This window comes from Poromitra crassiceps (assembly GCF_964638095.1).
Source record: "Poromitra crassiceps genome assembly, chromosome: 5".
NCBI classification, from domain to species: domain Eukaryota; kingdom Metazoa; phylum Chordata; class Actinopteri; order Beryciformes; family Melamphaidae; genus Poromitra; species Poromitra crassiceps.
In genome coordinates this window covers 52,115,908-52,127,717 of record NC_139642.1, presented here as the reverse complement: position 1 = coordinate 52,127,717, position 11,810 = coordinate 52,115,908, and the positions used below count along the sequence as shown (strand labels likewise).

The following is an 11,810-nucleotide window of genomic DNA, read 5'->3' as shown; positions in this document are numbered from 1 at the left end:
ACACTCACACACACACACACACACACACACACACACACACACCAAACACACACCCCCCCCCCACACACACACACACCACACACACACACACACACACACACACACACAAACACACACACACACACACACACACACACACACACCACAAAACCATGCCACCCCACCCTTGAATGAATGGATTAATAATGACCTCGCTAGAAAGAGAAACACACACACACACACACACACACACACACACACACACACACATTTGAATGATTTACTTATGTGCACATAAATACAAGTATACAAACTAATTGGCGACCACATTGTTGTATCCACACAGGATAGGTGAAAAGACGGACAGTATCCACTTCATGGATATCAAAAGCAGTGCCTCCTCCATATTGAGCAGCTACCAATAATAATTATATCTAATTAAGGCAAAACCGTCTGTAATTTTCTGTCTGTCTGTCTGTCTGTCTCTCTGTATGTCTGTCTGTCCTTCGCATATCTCGTATCGACTTCTAACGTTCGGGGTGTATTGCTGGGACCCCGACAGAGTGCAGTGCCGAATTCCGTGCAATTCAGACACATGCATGCATAGTCATAGCGCCACCTACTGGCAACACTAAAAGCGTTTTTGTCTCGAGGAACCATTCGTCCGATCGACTTCAAACTTAGCGGGTGCACTGCTGGGGACCCGAGAAAGTGCAGTGTCAAATGTCATGCGATTCGACCACTCAGAACATGGCTTTCACGTATCTCGAGAACCAATCTTCCATTCGACTTTTAAATTTGGCAGGGTGCGCTGCTGGGGAGTCGAAAAAGTGCAGTGTTGGATTTCCTGCAATTCGATCAATCACAGCTTTCGCGTATCTTCAAAACCTTTCGTCCAATCGACTTCGAACTTGGCGGGCGCACTGCTGGGGACGTGAGAAGGTGCAGTGCCGAAATCCGTGCAATTTGACCAATCAGGGGGGTGAAGAGAGTGAGAGCATGATGTATGTATGGGGGGAAGGGGAGGGAGGGCAACAGGGCAACTACTAGTAGGCTAATAATAATAATAATAATAATAATACTTTTTTTGGTCCGAGTGAAATGTTCTATGAAATGTGGCCCTTGGTGAAAAGTAATTAAGGACCCCTGCTGTAAACCATTACTGCTTAATTTGAAACATAGCTTATTTCCTGTCAGCTGGCGGTGAACGGCACAAACTGACGTGTTGAAGACAAAAACAGACAAAGAAGACAAAAATGGTTCGTCCGTGTTGTGTTGTTGTTTAATATCATTCATAACAACACTTTCACTAACGTTAGTGGAGACCAGACTAGCTAATTTACCTGTTGGACCAGACCAGACCAGAGTAGACTTGAAGCTAAATTAGATGTGGTGTCAGTAGCTCTGTCTGTAACGTTAGCTCTGTAGCTAACGTTAACGAGTCTGCAAAAAAACAGCGAGTTTGACAGTTGTAAACAAACGTTATTAGCTAGCTAACACTACATAAAACAAACACAGAAGGAAGGCTAGATACGTCGGACAAGCATGTTTACCAACCGTTTGAACATTTAAATTGAAAGTAGTCGGCCGAAAACAACGAGAGGGTTTGACAGCATTTATTTGACAACACGCAAATTTAAACCTGCCGCCTTCCCGAAGTGGTACCCGGAAGTCATGTTGTTTACATGGTGACGTCACGGTGATTTGGTCTATAGTATTAGCAAACACTGCAACAGGATGTAAGCTAGGGGCAATTTAGAATGTTTATTTTGTCAAGTGAAAACCATCTATACTTGTGTTGTATGTGGACATAAATAAATCATTCAAATGTACCTGTGATATGATATCTAGAGACACTGCGTAACGCGTCATCATTCAGAAACCACGCCCAAGACGGGGGAAAACACAAACTCCTCTCCAATCCTGGCGTTCTCCTATGTCACGTGCATGGTTGCGTGTTGCACCAAAAGATCGTATATACGGAAGATGAACACTCCAACTTACTTCCTTGACAGCTAAATCCACATTTTCTTCTCGCCAATTCTCAATGGCTTCCTTGTTTTGCTCGGGAGTACAAAAAAACTTTAATTGGCGATTTTTTACATTTGTTTTGTGCGCAGCCCACCACACAACAGCTTTTAGCTATGTTTAATTCAAGGAAAATGACGCTGGTGAATGGGAGTGAACGGACCGATTTCCCCCGTGATGGGCGTGGCCTATTTCTTGCAGTGTCTCTATTGTATTCACTGTCTGTCTGTCTGTCCTGCCTGGTGAGTCAATGTGAAGGGTCCGTCCATCTCATTACGTCTTGGAGAAGAAAGGACACAATACAAATAGTCTGCAGCGGTTACGTGACCACTGCCATTAAAGTGATTATGCAACCCACAGTGTCAAGACAGGCAGGAGGCACAGAGACAGACTCACAGACAGACAGACAGACAGACTCACAGACGGACAGACAGCCACAGACACACAGACTCACAGCAGACAGACACACAGACAGACAGACAGACAGACAGACAGACAGACAGACAGACAGACAAACTCACAGACTCACAGACAGACACACAGCCTCACAGCAGACAGACTCTGACAGACAGACAGACAGACACACACACACACACACACACACATACAGTATGCAGGCAGGCAGGGGAATTTCTCTCTTGTTAATGGTTGTTATGAAACGGCTTCACGTGGAGCACTTGCCTCTCCGTGCACAGCGTGATGGCAGGTCTGTCCCGGCAATCCCTCCCATCAACAGGCACACACACACATGCACGCACACACACACACACACACACACACACACCTACATTCACCTCTTCCTCCTCTCCTTCACTCGGACAGTATTTTCCAGACCCCATGCAGGCGCTCCCATTGGAGTCTGTCTCCCAGTCTCCCTTCCCCGCTCCCCCCCTCTCACTTCCCGGGTGAGCCGGCCCGGGGCTCAGTGAGTCCCGGGACCTGCAACCGCACTTGTTTTTACCAAAACAAACAGATGGGAAGAGAGAGAGCGAGAGAGAGAGAGAGAGAGAGAGAGAGAGAGAGAGGTACCTACAGTAGCTGGGATGGTGCGCAGTTTGGCAAGGGAGACTCGTCTGTTGTTTTACACTCCACCACTTTACGCCTCTCCTCTATTCACTCTCTATCTACAGCAACATGCTGCAACTCTCTCTCTCTCTCTCTCGTTCCCTCTCCACACATTTCAACACAACTTGATTATTTGGAGATCCATTGTCACTTCATCGTCTCACCCTCTCTCTGATTGGGTTGGTTTAGGCATGAGGAGGTTGGGTTTAGGCATGAGGAGTGACGATTGGTTAGGGTTGTAGGGTAAAGGGTAGGGTAAGCCAATCAGAGGTAGAGTGAGGCAGGTCGTCCCAGAATCATCCTAAGAAGACAAAAAAAATGCTTCCTCGAATGGCCACTTGAGGCAGGCTGCAAAAGCGAGTCATTCCCCATTCACCCTCATGTTAAAATGCCCGACTTTACAGCATAAATAAGCATGTTTACAGCCTGGTTCAATAACGGTTTTGGTCTCTATAGCTAATAAGTCACCCGTTCACCAGAGTAAAATAGAAGATAAAAAAGACGATGTTTTGGGCGAGATTGACGGGCCTATCCAGCGACGCCCATCACAGACCAATAGCAGGCGGCTCTGCGGCTCTGGGAAACCCCCTCTCGTCCGAGTAGGACTACAAATATGTCACTCATGGCTCAAAAAATTCAAGATGGCAGCAGCCAAAATGCCAAACCCGAGGCTTCAAAACGGGAGTCCACAAACCAATGGGTGACGTCATACCGCGCCCGTCTTTTTTACAGTCTGTTCTCTAGCCAATGACAACCAAGAGCTCAAAAGGAAGAGTCCGTGGCAGCTGGATAACGCCCCGCCCCTTTTCTTCTTGTCTCTCTTCCAGCTAAGAAAGCGGCGGACGGGTCGGTGATCGCCAATGGCTACTGCGACTTCTGTCTTGGAGGCTCCAAGAAGACGGGCTGTCCTGAAGACCTCATCTCCTGTGCTGACTGTGGACGCTCAGGTAGGCAGTGGCACCAGCTGAGCTTGCAATGAGTGCAACATAATACAGAGCAATCTTGTGACAACAACAACATGGACAATGTGGAATTGCATTGCCTAAGATGGCTCAAAATAAATTCATCTTCCCTTATATATAATGCATTTTCCATCATTCTAGATAGTACAGGAAAATTACTGTCCATAAAATGTTCTTTCAACTATCTTAATAAATGTTTAAATCAATATAATTGTATGTGTTTACATTTGGCTTCTTCATGAGATCCATGAGTGAACGTTTGTGAAACAAAAACAATAAAGGAACTGGTGAGATTCATCTTTACATAACAAATCATCCTCAAATAGATGGATGATGTATGAATCTCAAAAAACTCAAAATGATGTGGGGAAAAAACTGTGTGCATGTGTGTGTGCGTGCATGTGTGTGTGTGTGTGTGTGCGTCTGTGGATGTGTGTGTGCGTCTGTGTGTGTGTGTGTGCGTCTGTGGATGTGTGTGTGCGTCTGTGTGTGTGTGTGTGTGTGTGCACCCAGGCCACCCGTCCTGCCTCCAGTTCACAGTGAACATGACGGCGGCGGTGAGGACTTATCGCTGGCAGTGCATCGAGTGCAAGTCCTGCAGCCTGTGTGGCACCTCTGAGAATGACGTAGGCTCTCTCTCTCTAACACATATCAAGCCCTACTGAACACACACGTGGCTGCACACGCACACACACACACACACACACACACACACACACGCACACACACACACACACACACACACACACACGCATGCACGCACGCACACACACACACACACACACACACACACACACACACACACACACACTCACACATTACATACACATTGCCACTGGGGAAAAAAATCCTTGTAACTCAATTTTTGATGTAACGTTACTGCTAGCAGTGAAGCTTTATTTTACACTGTGTTTTATAGGTGGAGCCAGTTTATACTAATAATAAGGGGATAGTTGATTGGTCTCTGTAGGGACATTCTCTTTTCAAAGCGCACTGTGGAGCTGCTGGTGATTCAGGGTCTTGCCTCTGGCTGAAAGATGGCCTCTTTAACCACTAAGCCACCCTGCTGCCCAATTAAGAGAGCCTGGGATCCATGAAAGCCATTTAAAACCCATAACAGGGTTTAAGAAATGCATGGCTGTCAAACCTGGAGAGAAGGCCATTTTTAAAATGCATGAACAAGTAGCAGGGATTTACATTTGACTTTTCCATTCTTACCCCCTTTAGAGTCTGTTGACAGCGGAGACAGCTAAAAATGTCAACATGATAACTATAGATCAGTGCAAAAAAAAGCAGTTTGGACAGGGAACAATGAGTGAGGGACATGTTTGTACCCTCTCAGCTCAGCCTCTCCATCGATATTGAAACAGGCAAACGCAAAGACGCCTTCTTATGTCCGCGCACGACACACACTCCCGCCGTTCAGATAAACACATCAGACAAGTGTCCTCCTCAGCTGTGATTCAGATGTTGTTCCCCGTCACATAACGTCTGTATATTTGGGCATTTTTCTTCTGTTCCAGGACCAGTTGTTGTTCTGTGATGATTGTGACAGAGGCTACCACATGTACTGTCTGAGCCCCCCCATGTCTGAGCCACCAGAGGGTAGGTACAGCACCACATATCAAAGTCCTCCAACTCGATCAGTCTACTCTGCAGGATTTGGCGCTGAAAGACTGCAGAGTGCAAAGCAACCCCATCTGAGAAGATTTGTGTTAGATATGACTTGGTACCAGCATTATATAACTGTCTATACAACGATTGTAAACAAACAGATTGGCTATTACTTTCGGATGGATAACTCATATCTGCCGTGAGTTTTAAGCAGCAGTTTATGGTCAAACCATGCCCGTTTTTTAACTCTAACTACTCCGTCATACTTTAAGCTAGAAACTGCATTCAAACTTTACACGGCCCACCACCTCGAGTACTTTGTCAGTTTAATTCAGCTTTTTGATACCTTTTGTACTTTGTAAGAAATCGCAGTAAGTTTGATACTTTTTTCAACCTTTATAATGGGCTCGTATGGAGCCAGCCTTGAGTCGATGATGTCACAATTCACTCTAGCTGACTTTCCAGGCTGCACTTTTGACTAAATTCACACATTTTAAAACTGTGACAGTTCACACAACTTCAATGCTATAAACATAGCTCTTCAGCTACTTCTGCTCTCACTCACAATGTCGAAGTATAAGCGATGCGATGTATAGTTTTTGAGATATTAACATTTGTTTGACACAGCTTTTCCTCAGTGGGGAGAGTGAAACCTCTCATCAAAACAGTCATATTCTCACTGTGCTGACTTTCAGAGAGTGAAATAATCAAACCATCAAAATAGTCAAATTCAACTCCTTGTTTTACTGTGGTCACTCCCCTGGTATATGAGCTCCACTGGGAAGCAGTGCTATACAGTGTATACAGTGTACCACCCTAATACAAGAGACAGGGCTGAAGACAGTGCTGTAGGCACAGCACTGTGGAAATCAAATAGGCATCCCTTTTCAAATCAAACGTAAGATGGCTGCTGTAGCTATAGGATGTTTGAGGGCGTTGTCATGGAAATGAGGAGTCATTTAATAGATAATCCGTTTCCATGGCAAAGGTGTCACTTGGCTGAACATAGCAGTGCCACTTGTGTTAAACACTCTACAGTGTCATGCACAGCCCACACATGCATACGGTGCATTTACATGTACCCCGCAACATTTTCAAAAGTTCAACGGTGGCCAGCTAGTTTGATGGAGGCAAAAGCACTCGCCTACCACCGCGGAGACCCGGGTTCGATTCCCGGCAGCGGTACTTCTGGCTTGGTCAGACGTTCCTACAGACACAATTGGCCGTGTCTGTGTTGGGAAAGCCAGTGGGGTATGAGTCCTGATCGCTACACTAGCGCCTCCTCTGGTTAGTCGGGGCGCCTGGAACTGGGGGGAGTAGCGTGATCCTCCCACGGTCCTGCCGGTGAAACTCCTCGCTGTCAGGTGAAAAGAAGCGGCTGGTGACTGCGCATGTTTTGCAGGAAGCATGTGCTAGTCTACAACTCTCCCCAGATCGGCAGAGGGGGCAGAGCCACAACCGGGACAGCAGGTGAAAATTGGCCAAGTACAATTGGGAGGAGAAGAAAAGCGGTGGGCAGCTATTTTAGGTTTACAGGGGAGGAAGATGCAGCCCAGTTCTGTCTGAGCTCTCCCATATGGCTACTGCATGGCATGCTAAGCACCATGCAGATGTGTCGACCTGCACTTTGATCCATACTCTACTGCGCCTCTTTCTCTGCAGAGAAAACACATTTGAACCTATTTGCTGTATCCTCACATAAATGTGTGTGGGCACTACAGAGCAGCATCTAACACTACAGAGCAGCATCTAACACTACAGAGCAGCGTCTAACACTACAGAGCAGAGTCTAACACTACAGAGCAGCATCTAACACTACAGAGCAGCATCTAACACTACAGAGCAGAGTCTAACACTACAGAGCAGAGTCTAACACTACAGAGCAGCGTCTAACACTACAGAGCAGCGTCTAACACTACAGAGCAGCATCTAACACTACAGAGCAGCATCTAACACTACAGAGCAGCATCTAACACTACAGAGCAGAGTCTAACACTACAGAGCAGGGTCTAACACTACAGAGCAGGGTCTAACACTACAGAGCAGCATCTAACACTACAGAGCAGAGTCTAACACTACAGAGCAGAGTCTAACACTACAGAGCAGAGTCTAACACTACAGAGCAGGGTCTAACACTACAGAGCAGCGTCTAACACTACAGAGCAGCGTCTAACACTACAGAGCAGCATCTAACACTACAGAGCAGAGTCTAACACTACAGAGCAGCGTCTAACACTACAGAGCAGCGTCTAACACTACAGAGCAGCATCTAACACTACAGAGCAGCATCTAACACTACAGAGCAGCGGCTAACGCTACAGAGCAGCATCTAACACTACAGAGCAGCATCTAACACTACAGAGCAGCATCTAACACTACAGAGCAGCGTCTAACACTACAGAGCAGCATCTAACACTACAGAGCAGCATCTAACACTACAGAGCAGCATCTAACACTACAGAGCAGCATCTAACACTACAGAGCAGCGTCTAACACTACAGAGCAGCATCTAACACTACAGAGCAGCATCTAACACTACAGAGCAGCATCTAAAACACACTTTGAAGTGAAAAGGTTGAGAATTGCGGTTTGACAGCAGTCTCACGTTGGTATTTGATTAATGTTTCAAATGCCAGAATATGCCAAATCCCCTCTATGCACAGATTACACACACACACACACACACGCACGCACGCACGAGCACACGCACACACACACACACACACACACAGCATGTGGTGTTTTAACGTTTTAATTTACAGCGTTACTTCACGCTCCGTCTGAAATGAGGGATTAATCTGCGCGCTTTACAATAGCTGCAATTGAACTTTTGATCTGTGATGTGTGTGTGTGTGTGTGTGTGTGTGTGTGTGTGTGTGTGTGTGTGTGTGTGCGTGTGCGTGCGTGCGTGCGCATGCGCGTGTGTGTGTGTGTGTGCGCGTGTGTGTTGCAGGGAGCTGGAGCTGTCATCTGTGTCTGAGACAGCTGAAGGAGAAGGCCTCAGCCTACATCACCCTCACTTAATCGGATGCGGAGCTGCGCCTTCGTCCCTCTCGGTCCTCCATCCTCTCCCGACCCACCACTCCGTCTCCTCCCCCTCTCCTCCGGCCGTGCCTCAGATGACTCCGCCCCCCCTCCCCTATCTACACACTGGCTCTTCCTTTACCCCCCCCCCATCATGCCACCACCTCCCTTAAAGGGTCAGCTCACCCTAAAATCCAAAATACATATTTCTCCTCTCACCTGGGGTGCTACAGTACTTATCCATCACTTTGTGTTAGTTGCCTGGGTTTTTGGAGATATCGGCACCAGAGATCTCCGCCCTATATCTTGAATACAGTGGAACTGGATGACACTCGGCTTGTGGTGCTCAAAGCGCCAAATAAATCCATTTGAAAAACCCAACATCAATGTCTCTTTCCAGAAACCATGACTCGGTTACTTCCACAGAAGCAGTTTCATGTAGGAACTATTTTTCTTTCGACCGAGCTACACCCGCCAACTGTGAGAGGAAAAATATGTACAGTATAATTGATTTTTTTGGGTGAGCTGACCCTTTAACTCCTGCGCTCCTTCTCGAACGTCGCTCCAACCTCCATCGTCCCCTTTCGTGTCACCCCCCCCACCCCCAACCAGGCTCGCGGAGGAATTCATCAGCTGGCAATAAGTTTGCTAGCGAGACCTATACACTCCAGCCTGCCAAGGGCACTTCAGAGGCACGCCACTCCACAGGCGCCCTCTTAAGGGCCCTCAGAAGAGCCCTAATGATCTTCAGCTGCAACTATAGCGCCGGCGGAGAGCGAGAGTTAATAAGATGGATGGTTGTTAGGCGGAGGCGTCGGAGGCGCCGGATCAACGCGGAGCGCTTTGTTTTAAGTGTTAAGCCAACTGTGAAATATACACATGAACCAAAATTTCATTCACTCCTCCTCCTCCTCCTCCAGCGTGTCTGGTCTGCTCGTTGATTTGTCTACGGGGCTCTTCCGCCCTGCTCACTTTCAACGGCCAGCGAATTGTACAGAATTCTTCAGACTGATTCTCCCTCCACGCTCTTAAGAAACGCCCCTTTGCCGGCAAAACGGCGAGGATGTCTCTCCCTGCATGGGGTTTTTCCAAACGAATGACGCATTGTGGGGACGGACAGCGAAGGTTTTTAGCAGCCGGACGTCGTCCTCGGATGAAAGGAGAGGTGGATTTTCTCTAATCAGCTATCTCTGATCAAACGATGTATTTAAAAATGACAATTTTAGGCTTTAGCATCTTTCTCACAAGTCCTTGACCCGACCTGTATTTGCTCTTCCCTGCTGTGAAACGACTGTGAAGCCAACGTGAGACTGGAATGAGGTGTTATTTATCTGTGTGTTAAGAATGTAGGGTTGACGTGTGTGGACAATGCAGACCTGTGTCTGGCCCCTTGCCAAGGCCCGAAAAGTCCTTTTTTTAACGATTCCTTTTTCATTTTGTTTTTCCATTCGCATGTTGTGATCTCAATTGTTTTTAAAGACTTTTAATTGTAATTGAAAAGAAAGCACACTTAATTCGCAATAATGTGTTTGTGATATGAACTCTTTTGGCAAAACTGAGTGTGTTTTAAACTCTGTGCGTGCGTGCATGCGTTAGTGTGTGTGTGCGTGTGTGTGTGTGTGTGTGCGTGCGTGTGTGTGTGCGTGTGTTACTGAGAACTACAGTAATTGTAGCCAGCCCTGTGCCAGCTGGGGTCGGTGGGGAAGGTGTGCTTATGTGAATGTAAAGAACGTCCAACTAAAGCCAGCTCGCCAGCGCCGTTTCTCTCCGAGTGAAACAAGCTGATTTGATCTGCTTCGTGTCCTCGAAGACGTGAGGCCATCTCCACTTTGCCAAAGTGAAACATTGCTAGCAGAGTCTTGTATTAAAGTCTCTGCTATCTGCCGGTCTGTGGGGCTGTATTCTAACATGGTGTTCACAGACCAGGCTGAAGTTTTATGGCCAAGTGTTCAAAAGGGGATGAAGCTAGCCAGCATGTTTTCTTGTGAGCTTGCACTGAGAAAAATTAGATGTTTTCTTCTATTCTTTTTTTTTCTACCCGAAGGCCCACTGCATTATCATCCACCAGTTTAACTGGACTACTCAAGGCAACGTTAGTGGGCATGTTCCAGGTGAGCTAACTTTACTGGGCGTGTTCCAGGTGAGCTAACTTTAGTGGGCGTGTTCCAGGTGAGCTAACTTTAGTGGGCGTGTTCCAGGTGAGCTAACTTTAGTGGGCGTGTTCCAGGTGAGCTAACTTTAGTGGGCGTGTTCCAGGTGAGCTAACTTTAGTGGGCGTGTTCCAGGTGAGCTAACTTTACTGGGCATGTTCCAGGTGAGCTAACTTTACTGGGCATGTTCCAGGTGAGCTAACTTTAGTGGGCGTGTTCCAGGTTAGCTAACTTTAGTGGGCATGTTCCAGGTGAGTTATCTTTAGTGGGCATGTTCCAGGTGAGTTATCTTTAGTGGGCGTGTTCCAGGTGAGCTAACTTCAGTGGGCGTGTTCCAGGTTAGCTAACTTTTGTGGGCATGTTCCAGGTGAGCTAACTTTTGTGGGCATGTTCCAGGTGTGCTAACTTTTGTGGACATGTTCCAGGTGAGCTAACTTTAGTGGGCATGTTCCGGGTGAGCTAACTTTAGTGGGCATGTTCCAGGTGAGCTAACTTTAGTGGGCATGTTCCAGGTGAGCTAACTTTAGTGGGCATGTTCCAGGTGAGCTAAATTGCAGGTGCTGATTTAGAAGGATGTTTTCGTCATGTCTGAGTTGTTCATCAGTCAGGAGAGGGCATCCATCCAACGATCCAGGAGCTTTAAGCTTGGAGACAATAGCTGTAAATAGGGGGGGTTGCAGTACTGCAAAGGCAACAAATTGCCATTTCATATTGCATATTCTTGTGTACATATCAAAGTATGAAATTGATCAAGTTCTGTTGGTTTTGGTTTGATTGACCATCTTATTTAATGCTGCATCATATATCTCAAAGGAACTTGCAGGATGATGGCCTGTGAGATTGTACCTAAATTGTAATTGTGTTTGCCATCTGATACAGGAAGATATGATGTGCAAATACTGTGCTACTCCTCGATTCAGTCCCATGATGCATGAATGACACCTGACATGTTTCTGATTTCATATTTTGATATTGTCAGTGTTGCTTT

At 46.7% G+C, this 11,810-nt stretch overlaps 1 protein-coding gene across 1 annotated transcript; it reads left to right on the top strand.

The window, feature by feature from the left end:
- Positions 1-2,706: 2,706 nt before the first annotated feature.
- On the top strand, positions 2,707-8,672 carry LOC310776599 (zinc finger protein neuro-d4; the record flags this gene model as incomplete). Its single annotated transcript, XM_083636776.1, has 5 exons — positions 2,707-2,713; positions 3,900-4,019; positions 4,548-4,660; positions 5,558-5,639; positions 8,602-8,672. 5 exons carry the CDS (start codon positions 2,707-2,709, stop codon positions 8,670-8,672), a joined length of 393 nt encoding a protein of 130 aa, XP_083492902.1.
- Positions 8,673-11,810: the final 3,138 nt, after the last annotated feature.